This window comes from Petromyzon marinus, chromosome 24 (assembly GCF_048934315.1).
Source record: "Petromyzon marinus isolate PM22_M1 ecotype Great Lakes invasive population chromosome 24, UKy_Petmar_22M1.pri1.0, whole genome shotgun sequence".
NCBI classification, from domain to species: Eukaryota; Metazoa; Chordata; class Hyperoartia; order Petromyzontiformes; family Petromyzontidae; genus Petromyzon; species Petromyzon marinus.
The window spans coordinates 16552750-16580527 of NC_133690.1; the positions used below are offsets into that span (position 1 = coordinate 16552750).

The 27778-nt window shown below is 53.0% G+C and overlaps 1 protein-coding gene across 4 annotated transcripts in view; it reads right to left on the reverse strand.

Annotated features, from left to right (window-relative positions):
• The window catches only part of LOC116945621 (tetraspanin-4-like), a 212436-nt gene that overhangs the window by 167534 nt on the left and 17124 nt on the right, over positions 1-27778 (reverse strand). The window contains exon 1 of one of the 4 annotated variants that reach the window (XM_032960110.2): positions 9872-10113. The exons of the other annotated variants lie outside the window; for them this stretch is intronic. Within the exon in view, the coding sequence (XP_032816001.1) occupies positions 9872-9935 (64 nt within the window). The 5' untranslated portion in view covers positions 9936-10113. Of the gene's footprint in view, positions 1-9871; positions 10114-27778 lie in introns of those variants that run through there. 4 annotated transcript variants of the gene reach the window in all.

Here is a 27778-nt window from a genome sequence, read left to right on the forward strand (position 1 = left end):
GCAGCGCTCTTCACTCGCTTTCAGAGGGTGACCACTCTCGCCGAAGCGACATCATCAGCGTGAGGGCCACCGCACATTTGAAACCATTGGGGGTCTGACAGCACGATGATGATGCGCGGTGTTGTCACCATTTGTCTCTTATCAATTGCCGCACTGAAGGCCGCCAGGGGGCCCCGAGTGGCGCCGTGGACCTTGCAATGAAGAACACCGCTCTCGACTATTATCACCGCCATCATCACCATCATCACTATCATCATGTTGGGGCCGACTCGCGTAAGATGTGTTAGGACCCACACTTTCGCCCACCACACGCGACCTGCCTGTCGACTGACCTGTGGACAAACCCATTAGCACCATACATCTGCTGCTGCTGGTTGGACAGAGCTGGGGTGAGTTACGCCGCAGCAGCCTCCCGTGTTCGGTGAAACGAAATACCATTTGTTATTGTTGTTATTGTTTTAATACCTGCAAACCGCTCGGCAAAATTGAACGAGAGCGCTTTCGCCAACAAGAGCGAGCCGGACTTCGCGTCCACCCCCATGTGTTGACCCACGTGTGCGGATTTTCACCGTGCGCTGCGGGGCTCCTCTCGCTTACGTAACGTCGCAAACCATGACCCGACGCAACGGCTCGCCATCCCACAATACATTCCGTGTGCCACGCGGTGCAATGGAGAGTAGCACACGGGACTTGCGATGCAGGGGTCACCGGTTCAAAGTGTTTTCCCGGCGCAGCAGTTGAAATAATGGGGCAGGTTTCTGAAATCCACGACCCCCTCCCACCGCCTTCCGTTCACCCAGCAGCATAAATGGAGTGCGCGACAGTCCGTCCGGCAGGTTGCGTGTGGTACGGTGAAGTATGGGTGCTCCCACCTCTTCTAAGACGCCTGGCCGACGTGGAAGAGTAGGCCAAACGTTCCCTGTAGAGGGGCCTTTCCGGGGTTTCACTTTTAGTGGAGGGGACCCTTCTGCCTGCCAAGTAGTGGTGTGAACAAGACATAACCGAGCGCTACACCGTTACTACCTCCTCGCTCTCCCCACCTCCCTTACCGCTCCCCCTTTAGCCGACGATGCCGCTCGGAGGGGCTTCAGCCGTACGGCGGTGAGCGGCGAGCCGCAGGGAAGGGGCATGCTAAGAGATACCAGGCAGCGGGGATTTGCCCGGCCCCTCTCACCGTAATGAACGGTTCAAAATCTGCACTAATTATATAAAAACAATTTTTTTAATATAAATTCTGCGAATTTGCAGAGTGGAGTCGGCACTGCCACCCACCCCTCCCCGTTGCCAACGCACGTGCCCTCTACCCAGCGCGAGAGCCCCCGTGCCTTCACGCGTCTTCGGGCGCGGATGTTACATGCAGATGATACACTTTCTCTTCCACGCGAGCATCGAGAGATAAAATACTTTCACGGTTATCTCCGGTTGGGCGCGCAATGCCAGGAAGCCGATACGGTACGCGTTAGGAACGCGTCGCCACACTTACGCAGAATTTGACCTCTAAAATCCATCATTTTAAGCGCAACGTGAAATAATCTTCGCGTAAGTGGCGTCCGCGCAGGACGCGTGAAGTTAAAACTGCCCGCGGCTGTTTCGACGATCAATTTTAAAAAAACGCGCACACTAAAGGACAACGAGGAACCGGATTACCTCGCTTACAATTTTAACGCCGTGCGTGTCGGGTGATCGCTCGCACACAGAAAGAAAAAAAAAGCGTGGAGCTAAAACTCCGGGGGGGGCGTTGAACGCTTCCGGAGGAAATACCCGAGCAAAGAAGCAAAGGACGGCGAATGCATTTACATTTCATCGTCCCCGCGGAAAACCGCGTGTAGCTACACGGGCGGCAACGAGGTGCGGAGTAAAGCGGCAGCCCCGCTGGAGAGCCCCGCTGCCGCCTGTTTATTTTTAACTCGCAGTTGATGAGTGGAGAGTGCAGGTTCAAAGGCTTCCGATGCAGAGCGGCCACCGACGAAGAGCGCACCGGTGACAGCAGAGCGGATAAGAATGAAATCGCTCCTCTTGGATTGAGTAACTTTGGGTGGGGGTGTGAAGGGGGGACGAGACGAGACAGTGGTCGTGGAGGTTCAAAGTCAAGCGGAGAGAGAAGGAAGCGAGACGTTCCAAAGCTGCTATATTGGGGACGTAACGACGCGTCGCGTCACGGGATTAAAATAGATTCTTAACTCTCGCGGTAGACCCATCGGATCACGCGCATGAAAATCTTATTATTTTCGATTCGCGCACGGTGCTTGGACGCGTGCGCGGCAATTCGTTTGCGTGGCGCTCCTGCAGCCACGAGAGACGCTAGCTGCGATGCACCACAATGTTTAACAAAATAATTGCCTGTTGAATTGGGACCTTTGAATCGTGGCGATTCACCTCTGCGGTAGGCGGGGGTGGAAACGTCAGATGCCGATGGGGAATCGAGTTGGAACACAGTGCAGATGAGAAGGAATGGTCAATCTTATAGAACACAAGTCCTGGACATTTAGCGTGCCCTTGCAAAGTATGTATGTGGAACTTCTTTCATGCCAAGAGTAGCCAACCGTGTTAATCGGATGTGCAAAGATGTATATCCTGGCCTGCAAACTGGGAAAACAAATGTACCTGGCTTTTACGTATTTGATCCCCTGCTGATTTTGTACGTTTGCCCACTGACGTCAGCCTCGAAACCTCAATGACTTGGAAAAGATCTGCAAAGAGGAGTGGGACAAAATTTCTCCTGAGATGTGGGCAAACCTGGTGGCCAACTACAAGAAACGTCTGACCTCTGTGATTGCCAACAAGGGTTTTGCCACCAAGTACTAAGTCATGTTTTGCAGAGGGGTCAAATATTTATTACCCTCATTAAAATGCAAATCAATTTATAACATTTTTGACATGCGTTTTTCTGGATTTTGTTGTTGTTATTCTGTCTCTCACTGTTCAAATAAACCTACCATTAAAATTATAGACTGATCATTTCTTTGTCAGTGGGCAAACGTACAAAATCAGCAAGGGATCAAATACTTTTTTTCCCTCACTGTAAGCTGCACATCAAACATGCCTCGTCTCGCCCAGGATGCTCATGCACGCGACTGTCCCTGCACAGCGCCCTGAGGTGCGGTCGCACCTGAGACACCGCCACGTAGATCCACGTTGGGCGGTGTCGCGGTTTCTCCTGCTCCTTAGAGGAAACCCGGAGAATACAGAAATGGTCAGGGGGGGTCTGCAACCAAAATAACAATAAGAGCCATTTTTTTTCGAATTCGGCCAAAAAAATCAACATTCCAAGAGCCATCATGGGATCTCTTTTGCCAGTACCAAAATATGAGAATCGGTTTTCCCCTTTTTGTTTTGGCAACAAAACCGGTGTTATAGATGTTAAAACACAAAACTGAAACCTTTTACAAGGAATCACGGCTGCATTAACCACAATATTTGTGGTCAGAATGCAAACAAAAAACACACTGATAATATGATGCATTGTCCTTGAAAACTGATTGGTCCACACCAGAGACAGCTTTCTTTTGAGCCTCGTCTCAAAACGGTGTTAGACCAGAGGACGCCAAGAGGCGTACAGCCTTTCAACACCTGTTTTGTTGCCAGAAAAAAGGGGAAAACCTGTTCTCATTCCAAGAGCCGCAATGCACTGTGGCGAATACGAGACGGTGGGTCCTCAATAAATGCCGTCACGAAGCGGTCCTTAAAGGGGCGCTCGCGGCTCCGGAGCCGCCCGCGGGTTGCCGACCCCTGCCCATGGTCGAGGCAATAAACGAGAGGTAAGGGAGCGACTGAACGGCGGGGAGTGAAAACTACCCGCGAAGAGTAAGGCAAGCCCGCAGTCACCTGACCCGGCAGCACCTTGGCCCTGATAGTAACCACCCTCCCCCCAAACGCCCGCCCCCACCACCCGCTCTTCCACGACGCCACGCGCACGCGTCACCCAAACAGGCGCGGATTGCGCACCTTGGCCAACCCCGCAGCCCGCGCGGTTTGCCAACCTCTCCGGTTTGAACTACCAGGAACTGTTGCCCGTCAGCGCCCCTTTAAAGGCCTGCCGCATTACACCTGCACTATTCCGGCCTTGGCTGGCGGCCCTGTATCTAACGCGGCCTCGGCGTTTCGAGGCACTGCTGGACTCCCAGGGGGCCCTCGCCACTCCCAACGGCTCCTCATCTTTACCACGGGCTGAACGGGGTTGACACCCGTCCTGGTTTTCCCAAGTCCACGTTTTTGTCCCTCGTCTAAGTAATTCACCACCCGATGCATTCGCGTGTAAGAGTGCCTCCGTTTACTCAGCGACCGCTTTATACTCGAAGCAAAGTCAAAAGCACCGCTTCATGTTGACGCGAGTCGAGTTTGCATTACCGTGACACTGCGGGTTGCTTTCCACTCGTGATGCTCCCGTCGTTCGTGTGCAACGTAAAATTCACCACGAAGCCCCGGGACAGTGTGTAGAAAAACCGGAACTACTCCTGAGGTCACTTCAATGTCCAGAGGGCATGCCACCTTCTCACATGCCCTCCTGATATAGGGACCGTCCATCACATGGCAATCAAAGGTAACATTTTTCAGTCCTCAGAGCTAGAGTTTTGCCAAATTAAGCAACAGTCCAAATATTATTTGGCTGCGTTGTTTTCTGCAGTCTGATGGGCTAGGAACCCGGTTTAATCACAGGCGACTGAATACTGGATGTGGTCTCAACAATCTTCTTGACGTCTCGTGATTCACTGCATTCCTTATCATCTCGTTCGTTTCTATTCTTGTCCGTACAATTTTATTCCACGCGTAGTCACATGAATTGGGGATATATATATATTTTTTAAACACACCAATTTTTACATGCTCAATTACAGCAATTATGTTGAGCCTCTTATTGAACAATCGATTTATCGATGCATCGTTGCGCCCTGAGCAATAACAGTCGACTAATCTACGTTAAATTGGACACGGCTACTATGAAACCCTGCAAGCCACCCGAACACCCCCCCATACCTCGAGGAGTCAGTGGGGGTGGGGGCTAGCTTCGAGGGATCCGCTCCAGTTGGGTGCCACCCAGGTCTCACGGTGGGCTCCGCGCCGTGCCAGCGTTGCGTTGTCGCGACATGAAAGTTGATCACCTGCCCACGCCAATCCGTAGGCACCTTATGTGCTGAATCGGAGTCGCGGGCCTGGCGGGATTCACCTTGCACCGTTACCTCGTTACTGATCTAGCGCGTGTCTAATTGCAGGCGCGCGAGCACACGCACGCACGCACGAGCGCACGTGTTAGAAGACACGCGTTCGTCGGAGGGAACATGAGAAATCCGTGCGTAGGTTTGAAGAGTTTGCATTAGAAAGGTCGGGCAGGGGGGGGGGTGCTCAGGCGCAAAGTAATCCACACAAACGCGTTGTGAACTGTTTTGCTTTTAGCAGTGCGGCTATTTTTTATTTATTTTCCCTCCCTTCCGGCAGCCATTCGTTCATTTAGCGATGAAGCGATACCGTGAATCACAAATTGTGACGGTGATGTCAACTTGTAGCGCGCAACCGCGCAGTATTCGCCAAACTTTCGAAGGCGGACGACAGCTCGGAGGAGAGAGGAGGAATCATAGACGGAGCGGGAAGGCAGCCACGTGGTGCGCCGGCCCTACCAGCGATCGCACAATCTCTGCAGTCCAATATAGTGAGTGCTTACATGCTGGAGGAAACCAGAGCTCCGGAGAAAGGCCACGCGTGCGATGGGACAATACTATCCCATGCAGCTGGAACGGATGGGAGTCCACATTTAGTCGTACCACCGTCTGCTGGCAAGCCAGGGTATGACACCTCCTCGATGCCCACGGGAAGGGAGCTTAACGACATTTGCGTGACCCGCCAAACCTCAGCGCCTCCGCAGTGCCGGAGTGCAGGCCACGCGCGTAGTCACCGCCGCCCGGCTAAATGCGAGACAGTTTGTGGGCCACTAGGTGGGACATTGTGGGTCAGTGAGACGGGACAATGAGGCAGTTGCGATGGCACAATTCACGAGAGGCCTGTACTTGCAGACAATGCATTTCAAGCGCGAAACAGGAGAGTGCTTGCGATTGAGAGAACCAACCGGCGAACCATCGCGCTCACTTAGTGCACCAACGCCAGCGTCCCAGGACTTCGCAAACTTCTGCGCGCGCATATTCGGCGCCGACCGCGAGCTTTTTTGACTTTCAACGAATCGCAAAAAAAATCGGCAGGCGGCGGAGGAGGCGGCGGCGTCTCGGCCACGAGCTCCGCGGAGGCCGTGGCAGGGCCCGCAACGGTGCCGCGCCGGCCCTCGTGGCTCCACAACGCGGGCTCGAATTTCCACGAATATAGCATCTGCTTATCCTGGAGCTGGCGGGCACGACGGATTCCGACCACTAATTAATTTCGCCAGATGCCATAGCAACAACGTTGCATTTTTATGACCCCGAGGCGCGGCGCCCCTTGTGGAGTGCTGGGGACTTGGCAAAAAAGTTGGGCGCGACTTTGGATTTTTAATTGCCGCGTTTTAATTGCTGACGCGGAGTTGTCACCTGTTCTGGTGGTCTCCCTGGATCCCCCTCTTGTTCAGGCGGCTGCTGTCCCGGAAAGTCCGTCAGTTTTCACCGGGACGTTAAACGTCGCGATTTTGTTGTTGTTATCATTTGCGTAATAATAAAAATGTACGTGTGGCGCTCGTCCCCTTTGCTTAACCAGGAGATTAAATAGAGGCCCAATGAGACAGGGTGACCTGGGTTACATGAAGTCATTTAGAATATAACAGGATATATCGATACGATACTGAATAATAATAATGCAGCGCAATAGCTTCGAAAAAGATTTTCTTCCTCTCACGATGTGTCCCCGTGTCTTTTTTTAAGTTCATACCTCACCGGTAGCCAACAAAGTTCAGCCTGGCTGAGAACCGCGACACCTCCAGTCAGAGATTGTGAACAAAAAGTGTGTTAAACTGATGTGAACCGAATCTTTGAACCGTACAGAGCGAGCCGCTTGCATGGCGAATGGACCAGGACGTGGCTTCTCAAACCGAGGCCACGAGCACCTCTCCAAGTTTAATGACTCAATCATTTAGCCATTTCCCCATTCCGACGACGTACTTGTACGCACTCAGTTTCTCTCCCGGTTCCGTTCCGATGACGTACACGCGGGGGGAGGGCGTGCGGCGCAGTTGGGCACCAGCTAGCGTCGCGTGCGGTCGTGTCGCTACGGTTCTCTGCGGTGAGTGCAGAGTCTTTAAAAACAGCGGCGCGCTACGACTCTCGAAATAAAAATAACGGCGAGCCGCTCGCGCGTTCCCGAGATTCAGCGGTGAACGGGACGCCACCCCGCAACATGCAGACGTCTCGGAACGGGAAAAGGGTTAACCTCCTTTAGATGCAGATTCACGGGCTACGGGCGGCACACGCCTGCCGAATGCAAAATAACGTCCCATGTGACGTAGAGTGCTCTGCATCGATAACGAAGCGTGTGCAGGGTGCGTGCCGATCCACTGCCGGAGTAGGACCACCCCACCCACCGTGCGGGTAGTGGGAGCAGTTTTACCATGCTTCACCAATCTGGTCGGTGCATTTTGGTGAAGGCGGGTAGAAGTATTGCCACGGGCGGACAGAAGTACAGCACAAGGGTGGATGTGGCCGCAGTGCCCTCTGCTGCCCACCACGTGGCCCCGTGGCCTTCAACACCTGTTGTGCACGTCGATCGCCTCAACCCTGCCCGGATGCCGAGATCGACGGGTTTCGTGACCGCAGATTTGGCGCGGCGTGCAACGACCGAATTTTAATTAGAAGGGAGAAGACCGGGAAACACGGGAAAGGTGCAGGGCGGACCGCCGCGGCGAGTCGCGGCGGCTGGAGAGTTGGGGAACGCCGGCAATGGGAGGGAACAGGTGGGGGCTTAAACCCACTTAGCGAAACCGAGGAATTCCGCCCAGACGTTGCTGCCCGTCTCAGCGGCTCACGCACGCGCGCACGCACGCACGCACGTGGACACGCACACACGCACGTGGACACGCGCGCGCGGGGGGGGGGGACTGCGGCGACGCTCACATTCCACCCATTCAACTCTCACCCCTAAAATTCCCAGCGGTCCGCAAAAATGAAAAAACAAAGCGCACAACAACGACACGACTTTTAACCGCGCCGGGCAGAAGCCTCGCAGAGCTTAGCGTGGCCATCGCAGCAGGCCAAGCTCCACGTTGATTATCGTGCGACCGTTGTGAGAAGTCGAGAGGGCGTGATAGAGTTTCCTTCGCAAAGATTGACCCCGAATTTAATTCACCTGGGTCACCTGGGGCACCGATCGTTGCCAATGGGGGTGGGGGCGGGTGGGAGCGAGAGGGGAGGAGCGCGCGGGCAGTGAACCGCCACGCGCGCACGAGCAGCCTCCCGTAAACTCCTGACACGTCTAAATTAATATAAAGGCGTTTAATCCACGCGCAATTTAGAGTTTAATTCACAATTATTTCCGCAGATAATAAGGAGGGAGAGTTTAAGCCCGTACGCTGCATTTCAATGAGGAAGTTGGCTCTCAGAATTCGTGATTTGGTTTCATTTCGATTCAAACTCACCGTGAATCCGATGTCAGTTCATTTGCACCCCTCCCATTCGCGATCCCGAGACGAGACGAAATGTGAACGCGTAAAGAAATATATAAAGCCGCCGGACGTGTGATAAAGTCTCTGACGCCAAGCGGCAAACGTCAGATAAACATTTGTTATAGGCCTCGTATTGAGAAGGGTGTTAACGCAGACTCAGCACAGACAGTGGCATGCCAAGGTTGAAAAATTGTTTATGTTTGAGTTCATTTAAAAGTGCTGCTTTATTCCAACACTGAGTAATATTATAAATGTGGTGAATCGAGTCGTTCGTGAAAACCAAACTTGTACTCTCAACACAAGACGACTCAGTTGAACGGAAGGGCTCGCTCGCTAAGTTGGTCTTTTGAGAAACTAAATTGAAAGGTGTTTATGATTGTAATAATTTGTCTACAATATGTTATTGTTTTTTTACAACTTAAATACAATTATAAAATCCAGGATTAAGGAAGACTCCTAAAAAAATAAGTATTATTATACAAACGTGCCCATCAGATATTTGACCGCCCCTTATAGAAAGACGTTCACCATCTCAAACCCTCTCACACAAATTTATTCCAAGCAAAACCGAAATGATATTCCTGTCTAATGTGATTTTAGGAGTCAAAAAAGAATTCCTCCCCCCACCCCTCCCCAAAATGTTGTTTAAAATATATCATTCTATTTTACAACAGTTAATATCTCGGCATTCCACCTTACAGAATGAAATACCAGCTACATTTTACATCTATGTTCAACATGAAATATTGATCCACAATTTTCATAGGCAGATGGGCAATAACATTGTTTCTCTATATTTTACGAGGCACGCAGACTCTAGCCTGTTTATTGATGGACTATGCAATGTAATTATATTTAATTAAAAAAGTTACGAGAATATTGTTTTTAAAAGGTTAATTACTGTGACAATACAGAATGTCAATATTTGGTCACGGCATGGATAAAGACGTTTGCAATATATTCCTAACCTAACAAAGGCCGGACAGTAACAAGCATAAACGTACATCTTGTTAATTTCAATCAATCACGCTCAGCACAACGGCTAAAACTGCGTCGAGTAAAATCACCGCGCACGCTTTGCGTGCGATCGCGGTCAATTAGCGCCTTGGCACAGCAATTACGCAGCCCTCCACAATATTTCTAAAATCTATTTCAATCGAAGTAAACAAAAAAATCAAAAATCGTGTCCAGCGTTTGCACGCAAACCATCGGCGCTCGTGGAAACCCCAGCAGCAGCCTGGCCGCAACGCAGCGGCCCAGGGGCCTCTAACCCACGGCGCCACGCGGCACCCAGCGACCAACCTGGCACGGGCGGGTGCCGGCGGGCGGTCCCCGTCTCCACGAAGATGGTCTCCAGCTCCTCCATGGCGGTCTCCCCTCTCTCAAGCCGTGCCCAGCCTGAGCCCCCCCGATCCAGCTTGCTCGCTCTCCAGGCCGGTTCAGCCACCGACGCCGCCGCCACCACCGCTGACGACGCCGCTCTGCCCGTCCAATACCCCGGGACCCGCTACGACATCCACTCGCTGCCACCTCCACTTGCACAAGGCCACACCAACTGCCAAGGGCCATGATTTCAGCGGGCAAGCATCTGTGGATTCGTCATTTCCCTCCGCCCCCACCGCCCCCCCCCCCCAGCCAGTACCCCCCCCCCACCTCCGCAACTTGATGTCCCGACCGCCCTCCCCACTCATGCCCCCCCCCGCCCCCCCCGCCCCCCCCCGCCCACCACCGCAACAACCACCCCAGGGCCGTCGCCACCACCGCTACCACCGCCTCCCCGTAAGTGGCCTCCGCCCCGGAGAAGCTGGAGTCGACGCGGAGATACGCGGCGGATCCGACGGTGCCCCGCCGCCCCCGGTACCCCGAGCCCACGTGGCGCTCTCCCCGCCGGGGCTGCCTCATTCTTCGTCTATTTTTGTCGAGTTATTCCGACCCGGTGGCGGCGTGGGTAACGCGCCCCCCCCCCTCGCTCGTACCCCACCAACGCCCCCCCCCCCTTACACGCCGCCCGCCACCCCACACCACCGCCACCCCTGCCAGGCTCCCTGTCCCTCGTGACGGTCGCCCTCCTGCCATTCCCCTCTCATTCTCCACTGCTGACCCCCCGCGCCGCCCCGCCCCGGCTTTTGGGAATCCAATACGGGTCCAAGCACCTGGTTTTATTATAACCGCTGGGAACCCGCTTAGGTTCATCTCTTTTTTTTAAAGCATTTTCAATGAAGACCTTTGTTTGGGAGAGCTTGGATGCAGGACTACCGCATCGATTTCCACCGCCGAGTCGAACGCCTTCCGTAGACTTCGACGAACAGGCAGCACAAGTGTTTCGTTTCTTACTCGATAGTGTCCGAAATGCTACGAGGCTCGCTTGGAGTAGAGACTATCAACACAAGGCACTACCACTAGAGCACAAACGTGTGTCAATCCACAATAATACTTTATCATCGTATATTGTTTTCTTATCATAATTATAAACCTGCTCATAGAATTATAAACCTGCTCATAGAATTACGGCGCTCCTGTCGTGCGGCTAAATAATTCCCGGAACAGCGATGAAAAGAAGCACTGGTGGGCACAACGTTGTTTGAAAAATCGATCGTCATCATCAATCACTTTTTCAAATGATTGATCATGGCTGATGATGAAGGTGATGCGGAACGTGTGAGCGAACTTAGACCCACGAAGGTGCTGGCTTGGCACACGGCGCTCCTGACGGAGTAGACAGTCAACGCAAGGCCCCCCCCAAGCCAGGCCGTTTATTGGATGTGTTTAATGAGGATTGGCCCCTTCAGGCGATTCGGAATCTAGTTTATGTCTCACCCCGGCAGCACAACCATCAAGGTGGAATTTGCATAATGATTACCTGCGCTGGCGGTCATGGAATTATTGTGATGATTATTGCACTCTTACGGCTCTTCCATGGAGTCGCTGATTATGGCTATGTGTCTCCTCTGTTGCTTCCGTTCGTTGTTCATGAACACCCGCTGGTGAAGTTAAACGTTGAGTTCACCGAGCCTCGAGGAGTACACAAGCGAGCGGTTTCCGATAATTGCCACCACAACCACCGCCATCGACAGCGTTACGAGTGGTGTGCTTCTTCTCGCCAGACGTCCCACAGTGGCAGCTGCTCCGATCGACGTCGAAAAACCCGTGCCGGTGTTGCAGCTGCCGAGCCGAGAGACCGAATCGCACCGGCGACCCTCTGCAATTGGAATCAGTGCGCGAAGCGTGACATCGTGGTGCGACGGGGAAGGCCAGCGGCATGGGAGGAGGGATGGAGCGAGCGAGCGTGAAAGGGATGGAGACACAGGAGGTGCCGTGAATGGTCGGGTTGGAGGTAACCTTTTGCTACAATTGCAGAGAAAACCATTCCATTTCTGCAAGGGATGCTTAGTGAGAACAAAGTTAAATTAGAGTTTTTTTTGTATTGTTGAAATGGAGACAGAAGCATGGGAGCGAGGGAGGGGGGAGGAGATGGTCTCTGCTGATAGTGGCATTAGCTGGATATCTGTGGATGTCTGTGAAAAAGAGCTCCATAGCTCGTCGGATTTCTCTGGGATAAATAAAGATTCTGACTGAGCTGCTTACGGTACACACGCCAAGGTCCTCCCCCTCCTCCCCACAACCTACGCAGCTTATTGGTGCACGTGCTGTTAGACAGCACCTATCAAGGCTGTTGGACCACACGGCGGGGGTGGGGAGCCAGGGAAAGTGGGGTGTGTGGATGCACGTTGCACTTCTTTCGCACCGTACGTAGCCAACTTTGCTAATCGGAGGTGCGGAGGGGGACAAACTAAACGCGTCCCAGTGGCGATAGTGAACTTAGGGAAGGCCCAGGAGCGGGCCTGCACGTGCCACTGACATTACACCTGGCCGGAAATCAAACCCAGGTTGCAGAAGTTCAAAGTGCGTTTCGCAAACGATTGCACCGCCGCTACCCTCCCATACACAGAGCACTCTTGGGGGGCACACACGTAAACAGCCTGGCAAAAAAAAAGTCACGTAATAACTACAGGCGTTGGCGAGGTGGCTCAAAGTGCTGAGCCTGGCACCGCTGAGAGCCTGGGTTCGAATCCAGCCTGTGATCACCTCCGATTAGCACGGTTGGTTACGTACGACGCGAAAGAAGTTCAACATACATACGTCACTCTGGATTCTCCAGCGCCCAAAAAAAAACCATCGCGCTCAATTCGGTTGCAAGTCTAAATTTTGTGACGAACATTTCCCTCCGTGACGGGGGGCAGGTGGCACAGTGCTGCGTCTTACAGTGTGCACCAGCGGCCGTTGAAGGAATCTCAGAAGTATCTCTGCGATAACCACGACTGTGGGCCCATTGCTTCGCGCAAAAAGTTGCCAATCTCTGCGAGATTTCCGAGCGGATCCTTCATCCCCAAGAGATGACACCGATATAGCACAACCGGGATGAAATTGGGTTAATAAATATTTTTAGTTTTTTTTTTATGTAACAGATACACGTGGGAAGTGACGAGACAAACACGAACAGCCGGAGAAGTGTGGGGCGTGAGATGAGCATGCAGGGAGAGACACGGACGGCGAGATGACGAGCGAGCGAGAGTCGAGACGACAAGTCGGTGGGGGGGAGGGGGGGGCGGGGTGTGACCCGGAAAGCCCGCAAATTGGCATCTGTGTTCGAGTGGCGGCAGGATGCGATCTGTGCCAAGATCTGCTTGCCGGCATTGTGATCAACTCGACTGCGGCACCCTGCAACAGCTTCGATAGACCCCGTGGCTGACTGAGAAATATCAACTGGCTTTGGTGGCAAATCCTGGTGCGTGCGGATGGGAGGCCCCTTCACTCCATGTCGAGATGCGGGCAAACCACGCGCGGAACCGTCCGTCGGCCGGGGGGGGGGGGGCACGGCTCTCGCGGGCATCACGCGCGGGCACCGCCCGCCCAAGCCTGGGGGTCGGGGGAGGGGGGGCACCATGCGTGACCGCCCGCAAAGGGCACCGGCGCGCTCGCTAACGACGGCCGCGTTCAAGTTACACCGGACCTCTCGCCACATCAGCGCGCGCGCGCGCCCGCTTGCGTGCGTAACATTCGCCGCGTCGCACACCGGCCCATTTTGAGTGATAAATAATTAAATAAAACCCTCCGCCGCATCTGCCGCCCGCCGCTCCTGCGGTGCTTTCCCACCGGCGCTGCCACCGGCGCCCTGCGTGGGCTGCAGCCGGGAGCGCCGGCGGGTGACAGCGTCGTTACCCTTCGGGGTTAGGGTAAAAGGGGGTAACGGTGTTAACGCGCGAGCCGAGGGGGGTGGCGGCGGTGCGGGGGTGGGGGGGGGGAGGTTTCCAAAGGACTGTTTCGCCGACTTGTTACGTCTGAACAACGCGTCACCTTTTCGCCAAGGCGCCGAACCCTGACGGCGGCGGCGGCGGCGGCCAAAAATTCCGCCACCGCTCGTCATTTGCGCGCACGCGGGGCTGCGGAACTATTCGCGGCGCGCGCGCAACGCAACCGAGGAATTCCCCGCGCGGTTCAGACCCCGGAGACAGTGCCGAGAGGGGGGGGGGGGGCGAGGGGTGGCGACGATGGCACTGCCCTCCCCCCCACTACGAGCGTTGCCACCTGTCCTCATTTTCCCAGGATCGTCCTCTTGGGAATCTGCAATTCTTTGTTGCGTTATAATGCATCACTTAAGACACTGCTTTTAAATGAAGTCCTTCTTCCTTCTCCTTTTACTTCTTCTTCTTCCCATGATGTGTGCTGATTGTTTGACCTCACAGGTGGCAACCGTACCCATCACGCCAACCAGCTGAGACCCAGATTCAAACCCAGGAGCCAGGATCTCAGCGGTGCCAGGCTGAGACTCATGGGCTGAGACCATCAACTTGTTACACTTGATGACCCAATTTAATCACGGTTGAGCAGCTGAACCCCGCTTTCAAACGACGCAGGATCCCAGCCGCGATGGCTCAGGGCTGTGACCTCTAGGCCACCCATCGAACTCGTTATTTTTCCAGCTCCCAGCATCCGTTGCGCCCCCCCCCCCCGACACGTGCAGGTGTTGCTCACGGGTGATGAAGGGAGGCAGGGATGGAAGGCGGAGGGCGGGGTGAGGGAACAACCCTTCCTGTGAGCGGTGAGGTGCGTGCAGCGTGGCCGAAAAATGCCCTGCCCGCTGCCACCGGGCTCCATCCATCGCGCACGCCGCAATCTGGCCTTTGCCAGGCCCCAATTTCAATTCACGAAACGCATTCAAGCTTCGAATTCGTCACACCGCGCGAATGAATCAAACGGACCGAAAAATCCTATAAACACACGCGCGCGCGCACGCACGCACGGGCGCGCCCTCCCACACGCGGAAACACACGTGCGCACGCATCCACACACATATGCACAAAGACAAAAGATACTCCCGTATAGATTATACAAGCTGTTGGGGCAAGTGCTGTCAGCGAGCACCGGTGAAGGCACAAGAGGAGGTGGGTGGCCAGCACCACGCCCGGCTGCCTTTGTCTCCCCAGTGCTGATGCTTACACATCGCACCAGGTACTCATACGAGGCCGAGTCTGGTTCAGCTAATCGTAACTGGTGTTGGCCGTGCGCGGGAATCGAACTCGGGTCGCCGGGTATATAGCGCAGCGCGCTAACTGCCACGCCACCGCTCCCCACACACGGACGCGTGAGCACACGCCACGCCGCACGTATAAAGCTGTCAAACTACAAAGCCTGCGAGTGTAATCGCATCTAAATTTAAGCTGCCCATATCAAATTCAATTACTCCTTTCAGGCCCCACGTTTCGCTCGCAGGTCCTCGACCGCTGTGTTTAAATAATGAGCATGAAAGAAGAAAAAACCCCTCTCCGACAACGACAAATAAAATAAATCGGCTTCACGGCCGCCGCCAACGTGCCGAGAGGAGGTAGCGCAAGCGCAAACAACCTCGGCTCGATTTTTAGCTTTTTTTTTGTTTAAACCCCCGACGCTTTGGGGTTATTCTTTTTAAAATGAAGCGGTGTTGAGATTGCGCTGCCAGGATAAGAGATGGATTAAATTAACACATCGATGCGGCTCCTTTTAAAATAAAATAAAAAAAGGAAAGTGATAAACGACATTTCAACTGAAATTTGCGGATTGCAAAAAAATTATTTTTTTTGTCCCAGCATCCTCGGACGAGGGAGACTCGCTCCCGTCAGCGGAATTCTGCCTAAATCTCGCCAGCATCAACGATATCAGCCAAGGTCAATCCGCCGCCGGATGAAGGCCCTCCACAAGCCGCCCGCAAACCTTTCCGGGTTCCGCGACGTGAATTTCGCTCGCCAAATTTCAGCTCGCCAGGATCATTTACATCCTGCGGTGCGATAGGCTAACCAGCGCCTGCACGTGAACCGATTTCATCGCTCCATTTCCACGATGGGCGTTGACCCTTGGACGCGTTGCATTCCTTGGCTGCCGCTTTGTGATCATTCTTGACCGTCGTCCCTTCGAGCAACCCGTCCTAAACTAAACTATAAACTGAAATCTGAGCTACACAGCTCTTTCTCAGAAGCGACCTGGCTTTGACAAATGATAGGTCAACGAAGCGGCGCATTACGTGGAAATGTACAGCAGCCAAACACTCTTAAACGCGTGACGTTGATTCTAAATGTGGAGGGAAAAAACCAGAGGACCCGAAAAAAAATCCACGCGACCACGGGGAGAGAGACATGCTCAAATCCACAGGTGTCAGGGTTGAGATTGAACTCACGACCTCCTGCATACCAGCGAGGTAGTTAACATCTCCTACCCACCGTGGCGTCCTCCTCAAGCCCCCCTTACTTATCTTGGCAGTTTGCATGAAGCAATTAAGGAATACGTTCTCAAGAGTCTTCATCGCTCGTGTTCATGGGCAGCAGAATATCTGGCAAAAACTGAAAAATGCGCAAAGAGGCATGCAGAGATGTACGCTTGGAATGACATTGAGGGACAGCCATAATGAGGGCAGATATAACAGTACACTTGCACTCATTAAACTTTACACGGCTGAACGATTTTTGTATTCACACTTTTGTCAAACTCTAGGAACTATCAGCACTTTTCAAAAAGTAAATTAGTGAATCCAAATTACCTATAATAAGCCAAGAATGTGTCACTCCACATGAGGCCCCCCCCCCGCGTGACGTCACTCCACATGAGGCCCCCCGCGTGACGTCACTCCACATGAGGCCCACCCCCCCCTCATTAATATTCATGAGTAGGTGGATTTTTACACTAACGCAGAGGAAGGTCGAGCTGAATTAAACAATTTATTACGCAAAGTCGCTTCAAATATGACGTTTCTTTACAGTGACAGTAAAAAAAATCATCTACGCAGCACACTGCTCCATCCGTGCGTGACGTCACTGCAAAAGAGCCCCCCCCCCCCTTCATTAATATTCATGCTCGCGTGGAAATTTACACGAACGCACCAGAAGGTCGCGCAGTCCACATGCCTGCACCCCTCCCCTGATTAATAATCATGAGCGGGTGACGTCACTCCACATGCCGCACCCCTCCACAATAACCATGAGGGGTGACGTCACTCCACATGCCGCACCCCTCATTAATAATCATGAGCTGAACAATTTTTCTCTTGAATATTTCAGATTTACTGCAACATACACCCGTCCTTGGACGGGCAAAAAAGCTCGTGTAGATATATGTTTATACTGGTTTCAAAACCACACACATTCGTTACATGTTTGCACATATTATGAATAATAAAATTAATTAAATCATCATCACCGAATCTTCGGACTCCTTTTGAGGATGGGATGTTTGCCCGTAAATGAAACCGATGTATATTTAAAAGTGTAAAGCTCCAGCGGCTACCTAATATCTGAAGAGAGAGCGTTCCAGACGGCCGCAGAAGTGCATCTGGAAGCGCGCGGTGATGCGTTGACCACCGTCTGTGTTCGATGGCGAGCCAACAGCCGCTGCTGCTGCTGCTGCGAGGATGACCACCTGGAGTGACTTCGCGTGATGGTGCTAGATGCTCCTGGACGAGATGAGCTAGGTGTTGTGGTTCATTTGTGGAAAGCACTTTGTATGCGTAAGTGTGCTAACCGCTTAGCGATACATGAAAAATATCGTGTGCCAAACTACATCTTTATTATTAATTTCCCCCGCCGCACCCCCGCCCCCCACCTCCCAAAGATAAAAGTTAAGGCAATGATTACCAGCTGAACATGTTTTTTTTTATTTAATTAAACACGTTTTACAATGTACTTTAAGAAAATGCATTTCGTGCCGGGAACATGAAAGTGCTCGCGATTAAAAGATATGTTTAGTTCAATTTGAACAATGGCAATTTGACAAATGTGTCTGCGACTATCTTGGAAATGCATTACTCATTTTAAAAAAGAAGTTAATGCGATTCCGTGCTCCCCGCTTCCATCAGAGTGGCCTCCGGCTCGCGCCCGCACAATCCACTCGCTCCGATCATACTCAGAACTTTCCGTTCCCTTGAGCTTATCGAACGTCTCAACCGATCTAATTTAGAAGACCATTCCGTCCCACAATTATTGAAATCGCGAATGCTTTATTAAAATTTTTAAGTATGATGTTTAATTATTTGCAACGTACCTGCAATATTTTTTTTCTCAATAATATCGGTAACAATTTGTGTTGTTCGTGACATGAGTTCAATATCACGCAAGTGCAAATCGGCAGTTACTAATCGTTAAATAGACGATTATATAGAAAGGAATTGCAGCTCCCGTTGGCGACTGAGATATTGGCCAGGACCGTGAGAGATTTTCAACAGATCGGGGGGAGGCTTTCATCCAGCAGTGGATTGATCATGGCTGATTTATGATCATTAACGGTGGCGGGTGGTCGTTGGGATTATGGTGCTGGCGATCACGGTGCTGGGTGAATGTTGTCGGGAGTGATTGCAACGGTTGTTGCCATGATGACGATGTCGATGCTGGCAGTGTGGCTGGAGCTGCCCACGGTTGTCGAGATGGGAACGATGGCGTCGATCCCACCAATGACTGCGCCAACGACGGAGGCGGCGATTGTGGCGACCGGCTGGTGCCGCGGCGGGGATTTTGGGCCCGATGACAACCGCGACAATGGCGGTGATGACTCATTCCTGTAGCGCCTCTCTCTGCCAAAGAGGCCTCGGCCAAGCGAAGGCAACGTCATGCACACTTAAAGCCAGCGCCGGCTGCAAACCGCATCGGCACCGTCAGGCGCTGGCGTGCCAGCCAGGCATTCCTCTCATTTTCTATCGACCCCGCCAAGTGGGACCCCCCCACCCACCCGCCGTGCCACTCGTGACACCACGGCGCAAACGCGCGCGGGCATAGCCAACGTTCTACACCCCCCCCCCCGTACCTACCCCGCTCTCAACGCCCCCCCCCCCACCCGTCTCACCCACCACCACCCCCACCACCACAATCCTGCCGTGCCAGCTGACTCCACGTGTGTGGTCCTCTCATTTTATCATTCCATCCCTCCAGCACCCCGGCTCGGCCACATCGCCTCTCGCGCCACGATACACCCCCGAGTAGCCGAAACATGCCCCCCCCCCCCACGTCAGCTGATATTACTGTAACTACACACAGCCCAGCCACTACACACAGCCCAGCAACTACACACAGCCCAGCCACTACACACAGCCCAGCCACAACACAGCCCAGCCACTACACACAGCCCAGCCACAACACACAACCCAGTCACTACACACAGCCCAGCAACTACACACAGCCCAGCAACTACACACAGCCCAGCAACTACACACAGCCCAGCCACTACACACAGCCCAGCCACTACACACAGCCCAGCCACTACACACAGCCTAGCCACAACACATAGCCCAGCCACTACACACAGCCCAGCCACTACACACAGCCTAGCCACAACACACAGCCCAGCCACTACACACAGCCCAGCCACTACACACAGCCCAGCCACAACACACAGCCCACCCACTACACACAGCCCACCCACTACACACAGCCCAGCAACTACACACAGCCCAGCAACTACACACAGCCCAGCCACAACACACAGCCCACCCACTACACACAGTCCAGCAGCCACTACACACAGCCCAGCCACAACACGCAGCCCAGCCACTACACACAGCCCAGCAGCCACTACACAATTTTAATTATAATTGATCCCAGGTCTGCAATGCAACACTCGCGTCTACAAATGGCCTCGATCGCATTCGGTTTCCCGACTAGGCCGCGCACTCTCACCAACTCACCCACCCACTCACCAACTCACTCACTCACCAACTCACCCACCCACTCACCAACTCACCCACCCACTCAACCACCCACTCACCAACTCACCCACCCACTCACCAACTCACTCACTCACCAACTCACCCACCCACTCACCAACTCACCCACCCACTCACCCACCCACTCACAACCTCACCCACCCACTCACCAACTCACCCACTCACCAACTCACCCACCCACTCACCAACTCACCCACCCACTCACCAAATCACCCACCCACTCACCAACTCACCCACCCACTCACCAAATCACCCACCCACTCACCAACTCACCCACCCACTCACCAATTCACCCACCCACTCACCAATTCACCCACTCACCAACTCACCCACCCAATCACCAAATCACCCACCCACTCATCAACTCACCTACCCACTCAGCAACTCACCCACCCACTCACCAACTCACCCACTCACCAACCCACTCACCGACTCACTCACCAACTCACCCACCCACTCACCAAATCACCCACCCACTCACCAACTCACCCACCCACTCAGCAACTCACCCACCAACTCATTCACCAACTCAACCACCCACCAACTCAACCACCCACTCACCAACTCACCCACCCACTCAGCAACTCACCCACCAACTCATTCACCAACTCAACCACCCACCAACTCAACCACCCACTCACCAACTCACCCACCCACTCACCAACTCACCCACCCACTCACCAAATCACCCACCCACTCACCAACTCACCCACCCACTCAGCAACTCACCCACCCACTCATTCACCAACTCAACCACCCACCAACTCAACCACCCACTCACCAACTCACCCACCCACTCACCAACTCACCCACCCACTCAGCAACTCACCCGCCCACTTATTCACCAACTCAACCACCCACTCACCAACTCAACCACCCACCAACTCACCCACCCCCCACCAACTCACCCAGCCACTCAGCAACTCAACAACCCACTCATCAACTCAACTACCCACTCACCAATTCACCCACCCACCAACTCACCCAGCCACTCACCAATTCAACCACCCACCAACTCACCCAGCCACTCACCAACTCAACCACCCACTCACCAACGCAATCACCCACTCACCAATTCACCCACCCACCAACTCACCCACCCATTCACCAACTCACCCAGCTACTCAGCAACTCAACCACACACTCACCAACTCAACCACCCACTCACCAATTCACCCACCCACCAACTCACCCAGCCACTCACCAATTCAACCACCCACCAACTCACCCAGCCACTCACCAACTCAACCACCCACTCACCAACGCAACCACCCACTAATTCACCCACCCACCAACTCACCCACCCACTCACCAACTCAACCACCCACTCACCAACTCAACCACCCACTCATCAATGCACTCACCCACCCCATACCAACCCAACCACCCACTCACCAATTCACCCACCCACCAACTCACCCAGCCACCCACCAAATCATCCACCCACTCACCAACTCACCCACCCACTCACCAACTCAGCCATCCACTCACCAACTCGCATTCTGCCCACATTATCGCGGCGTTTGCGCCAGGCCAAGGTGCCCTTTGAGGCGATTCGCACTCTACCAACTCCGAACCCACCCAAAACTCAATCCCAGCACTCGCATCCAACACGCGCTCGCACACTTCATCCACCCACGCACGCAGCCCTGCTCGCCCACCCGCTCACCGGCAGCCCCTGGCCGGCCAGCGCAACGCTATTTGCGACTTTACACATTCTATTAATCTGGCAGCGATCTACAGTAGGACGGGAATAGCGCGTCTGCTGGGAAGACCTCGTAATTTTAGCTCGCCGATGGACGGCGGAGGCTGGGAAAGAGTTTGGTTTGGAGCCGCTCGTACGGGACACGGAACGAACACGGGCGGGAGGAGGGGGTGTTGGGGTCAAGGAAGCGTGCTGAGCAGGTGGCGTCGCGAACGAGCCTGCGCGGTCCCCGTGGCTCCGAACCACATCCGACGACCGGCTGCGCTGACGAACGCATCCACGCGCCACTCGGTGGTGGCTCCGAGGAGGGGAGGCGGGAGGGCAGCCCGCGGCTGCCCCCACTCCAGCGCCCGACCGACGACGACGATAAAAGTCGCCGGGTTTCCAACACAGAGTTTGTTTAGAGCCACCCGTTGGGGATGAGAAGGGGGGGGGGTTATTTTTTTCATCTTATGAACAATATTTTTTGTTCACCAATTCGTGTGGTCTTGGCGTCGGCGTCCAGAGATGAAGGAATCCGTTGGAAAATCTGACGGAGAAGATTTTTGTTTAAACTTTATTTAATAGGGCGTCTGAAAAAAATATTTCAAGTGGTTTTCTTTATCCTTTAACATAGATCGTCGCGTTGAAGTCCGTGTGATGTTTTAATTATCGGAGCTGAAATTTATCCAAATTTAGTGCAACATTCATAATAAAGGTTTTTGGGTTATATCGCGTTATTTATAAATGTGTCGCGACAGCCCACGTGTTAAACTTAGTGCAGCATAAAATTCTGTGTATTTGGGTGGATGGGGATGGGGAGGAGAGGCAGAAAATTGGTGACCAGGTTGAGGCCACAAACTCGCGCTCAATTTAACCATGGGCGGCTGTAACCTGAATTAAAAACCCAGGAGCTCAGCGTTGTCAACCCTCTGAATCACTCGTCCGTATCCCTCTCCACCGATAACCCCTCTCCTCCGCAAATGGTCTGAACTTCATGGGTACCGTGTTGAGATTCTGGAGCCACTACATCCCATTATATACACATTTGGGGCGCCACAGTGACAAGATGTTAACTAGCTCGCCTGATAAACAGGAGGTTGTGGGATTTGATCCCGACCCTGATGCCTGTTGTATATTTGGAGTTTGGGTGTCTCTCTGCCACGTGGTCGTGTGGATTTTTCTCGGGGCCCTCCGGTTTTTTTCCCTCCACATTTAGAATCAATGTGCGTTTAGAGTATTTGGCTGCTGTACATTTCCACGTGATAAGCCACCACTTCGTTGAGCTATCATTTGTGGCTAGCTCGCATGTGAAAAATAGCTACAGTGAGGGAAAAAAGTATTTGATCCCCTGCTGATTTTGTACGTTTGTCTACTGACAAAGAAATGATCAGTCTATAATTTTAATGGTAGGTTTATTTTACCAGTGAGAGACAGAATAACAACAACAAAAAATCCAGAAAAACGCATGTCAAAAATGTTATATATTGATTTGCATTTTAATGAAGGAAATAAGTATTTGACCCTTCTGCAAAACATGACTTAGTACTTGGTGGCAAAACCTTTGTTGGCAATCACAGAGGTCAGACGTTTCTTGTAGTTGGCCACCAGGTTTGCACACATCTCAGGAGGGATTTTGTCCCACTCCTCTTTGCAGATCTTCTCCAAGTCATTAAGGTTTCGAGGCTGACGTTTGGCAACTCGAACCTTCAACTCCCTCCACGGATTTTCTATGGGATTAAGATCTGGAGACTGGCTAGGCCACTCCAGGACCTTAATGTGCTTCTTCTTGAGCCACTCCTTTGTAGCCTTGAACGTGTGTATTGGGTCATTGTCATGCTGGAATACCCATCCACGACCCATTTTCAATGCTCTGGCTGAGGGAAGGAGGTTCTCACCCAAGATTTGACTGTACATGGCCCCGTCCATCGTCCCTTTGATGCGGTGAAGTTGTCCTGTCCCCTTAGCAGAAAAACACCCCCAAAGCATAATGTTTCCACCTCCATGTTTGACGGTGGGGATAGTGTTCTTGGGGTCATAGGCAGCATTCCTCCTCCTCCAAACACGGCGAGTTGAGTTGATGCCAAAGAGCTCCATTTTGGTCTCATCTGACCACAACACTTTCACCCAGTTGTCCTCTGAATCATTCAGATGTTCATTGGCAAACTTCAGACGGGCATGTATATTTCCTTTCTTGAGCAGGGGGACCTTGCGGGCGCTGCAGGATTTCAGTCCTTCACGGCGTAGTGTTACCAATTGTTTTCTTGGTGACTATGGTCCCAGCTGCCTTGAGATCATTGACAATATCCTACCGTGTAGTTCTGGGCTGATTCCTCACCGTTTTCATGATCATTGCAACTCCACAAGGTGAGATGTTGCATGGAGCCCCAGGCCGAGGGATATTGACAGTTATTTTGTGTTTCTTCCATTTGCGAATAATCGCACCAACTGTTGTCACCTTCTCACCAAGCTGCTTGGCAATGGTCTTGTAGCCCATTCCAGCCTTGTGTAGGTCTACAATCTTGTCCCTGACATCCTTGGAGAGCTCTTTGGTCTTGGCCATGGTGGAGAGTTTGGAATCTGATTAATTGATTGCTTCTGTGGACAGGTGTCTTTCATACAGGTAACAAGCTCAGATTAGGAGCACTCCCTTTAAGAGTGTGCTCCTAATCTCAGCTCGTTACCTGATTGAGAGGGGGTCAAATACTTATTTCCCTCATTAAAATGCAAATCAATTTATAAAAAATTTGACATGCGTTTTTCTGGATTTTTTTGTTGTTATTCTGCCTCTCACTGTTCAAATAAACCTACCATTAAAGTTATAGACTGATAATTTCTTTGTCAGTGGGCAAACGTACAAAATCAGCAGGGGATCAAATACTTTTTTCCCTCACTGTATATAGCTCAGCGAGCCTTACCTGGTAAAATAAATAAAAAATATATATGAACTATATATAAACAACTATTGTGAAGAACTTTCACATTTCTCAAGAGTAAATTAATTCCTTGCAAACATGCATGCATATATAGTACAGTATACTAACAATGATGATAATATAAAGCCATGCTGGTCAGTGCGGGTGAGTGAGAGCCCAGCACTGGTTCAGATGCGACTTGCCACCAGGAATCAAACACAGGTTGCAGTATGTTGTTGGTTCTTTCGGTAAAGTCGCGTAGAAGGGAAGTAATAAAATAATAAAAATGAAACAAATACAATTCTCACGACGTTTCGATTGCAACACAAGCAATCATCATCTTGCTGTGGTTTTCATACCTGATGATTGCAATTGAAACGTCGTGAGAATTTTTATTTTATTTTTTTTTCCGTTCTACGTGACTTTACCGAAAGAACCAAGAATATTAATCCCTGCAGTCACGAAAGCTTTAAACAGGTTGCAGTATTCACCGCCACACATATATGTGGTAGGGTAAATTGTTACAATTTCGACCATGCTAAGATTCTAATTAAATACAAACAAATAACACACCGTGTTTATTTAGTGTTGCCGACCAGTCTTCATTCATCACAGAGGAGACCAAACACAATCTATGGCCCCAGCAGCGACCCGACAACAGCCCATCATCCCTCCCGCGTCAATAAAAATGAGCACCGCTTCGCGAGGCGTCGACGCTGCTCGTCCTGTGGCTAGCCAGCGGCCCTGCCATAGGAATGTGGAATCGCCACAACTCGTTTAGGGCAGATGACTGAGACGAGCACGGCTCCGTTTGCCCGTTGTACGTGGGTGGCCACCGTCAGGTATGATCCGCGGTCACGGGGACCCTGGTCCAAGACGTGGTCACGGGGACCCTGGTCCAAGACGCGGTCACGGGGACCCTGGTCCAACACGCGGTCACGGGGACCCTGGTCCATGACGCGGTCACGGGGACCCTGGTCCAAGACGCGGTCACGGGGACCCTGGTCCAAGACGCGGTCACGGGGACCCTGGTCCAACACGCGGTCACGGGGACCCTGGTCCACGACGCGGTCACGGCGACCCTGGTCGATGACACGGTCACGGGGACCCTGGTACACGACGCTGTCACAGGGACCCTGGTCCAACACGTGGTCACGGGGACCCTGGTCCAAGACGCGGTCACGGGGACCCTGGTCCAAGACGCGGTCACGGGGACCCTGGTCCAACACGCGGTCACGGGGACCCTGGTCCACGATCCGGTCACGGGGACCCTGGTCCACGATCCGGTCACGGGGACCCTGGTCCAACACGCGGTCACGGGGACCCTGGTACACGACGCTGTCACAGGGACCCTGGTCCAACACGTGGTCACGGGGACCCTGGTCCAAGACGCGGTCACGGGGACCCTGGTCCAAGACGCGGTCACGGGGACCCTGGTCCAACACGCGGTCACGGGGACCCTGGTCCACGATCCGGTCACGGGGACCCTGGTCCACGATCCGGTCACGGGGACCCTGGTCCAACACGCGGTCACGGTGACCCTGGTCAAACACGCGGTCACGGGGACCCTGGTCCAACACGCGGTCACGGTGACCCTGGTCAAACACGCGGTCACGGGGACCCTGGTCCACGACGCGGTCACGGGGACCCTGGTCCAACACGCGGTCACGGTGACCCTGGTCAAACACGCGGTCACGGGGACCCTGGTCCAACACGCGGTCACGGTGACCCTGGTCAAACACGCGGTCACGGGGACCCTGGTCCAAGACGCGGTCACGGGGACCCTGGTCCAACACGCGGTCACGGGGACCCTGGTCAAACACGCGGTCACGGGGACCCTGGTCCAAGACGCGGTCACGGGGACCCTGGTCCAACACGCAGTCACGGGGACCCTGGTCCAACACATAGTTACGGGGACCCTGGTCCACGACGTGGTCACGGGGACCCTGGTCCACGACGGGCCGACGCCGACACGGTTTGTGCCTCGTTTGTGACGGTGGGGTCGAGTGTGGGCGCCTCGCCCATCGTGGAAGCGCTAAATCCAGCGTGAAAGAGGCGGCAAAAAACACCCCCCCCCCAAATACATCACAGTGAGTCCTGTGTGTGTGTGTGTGCGTGGGGGGTGGAGAGTGGGGGGGGGGGGAGTGTGGTGGGGGGTTGCCTTCCTGCTTTCATCGCTTGCGGCACACATTTAATTGGGAATTAGCAAAGGGCTACAAATTGAACCTGAATGGTCTCGGGCTAAGCCCGTGCCTCATCGACTGGCTCACGTGAGGCTTAACTCAAACGTCCTTTGATAACAACGCGTATGCAAATTGATCGCGCGGATATTAGCAACCACAGCCATAAGAGCGCGCATGCACGTGTGTTCTGGCACGGATCGTTTTTGACGTATAAGCGTTCGTATTCTTGGTTCCTTAGGTAAAGTCACCACGTAGAAGGGAAACAATAAAATAATAAAAATATAAAACAATAAAATTCTCACGACGTTTCGACTGCAACACAAGCAATCATCATCAGGTGTTGCTTACACACCTGATGATGATTGCTTGTGTTGATGATGATTGCTTGTGTTGCAGTCGAAACGTCGTGAGAATTGTTTTGTTTTATATTCACATTATTTTATTGTTTCCCTTCTCCGTGACTTTACCGAAAGAACCAAGAATATGAATCCCTGCAGTCACGAAAGCTTTAAATCAAAAGTATAAGCGTTCGTCATCGTCGGCCATGGTCGATCCACTGCTGCATGAGGCTTCCCTAAGTCACCCCCATCGCTCATAGTCCTGCGATGCAGTAATCCATTTACCTCCTACACATTAAGCTCGTTTCCGTCGCTCCATCTCCGCAGCGGCGGAGACTGAGGCTCGTTCTATCCTTTGGATGCCATTCTCATCGACCATCAATACCTTTACGTTCTTAACAGTCAATATAGTCGCTCGACACTGCGTGTTTGAAGGCATCGCAACTCCACTGACCACACCGGTCAGTGTTGGGCTGGTGAAGGGGGCACTGCTTCAGATATCACTCTCGCCACCGATGTTAGCCGTCGGTGGCAATCAATTGGCAGAGCGTGCCAAACCGTTATACCACCCCCTTCACCCCCCCCCCTTCCCCCTTCCCATCGCATATTACCGCGGAACATACCGGCGCGTGCAAAAAGCGTGAAATATTCCGCACATAAAAGTGAACATTATTTTTTAAAGAGTCGAAACCGGGGGAAGAAAGAAATCCCGAATGGGCAATTCTGCACGCTCGTGGCAGCCCCGACGTAGGTTGCTCGCACATAACTCGGAATAAACCTGCCCCACATTTCGCTGCACAATTTTTATTCTTCCCCCCCCCCCCCCCCCAACGCTACCCCGCAGTTTGTTACA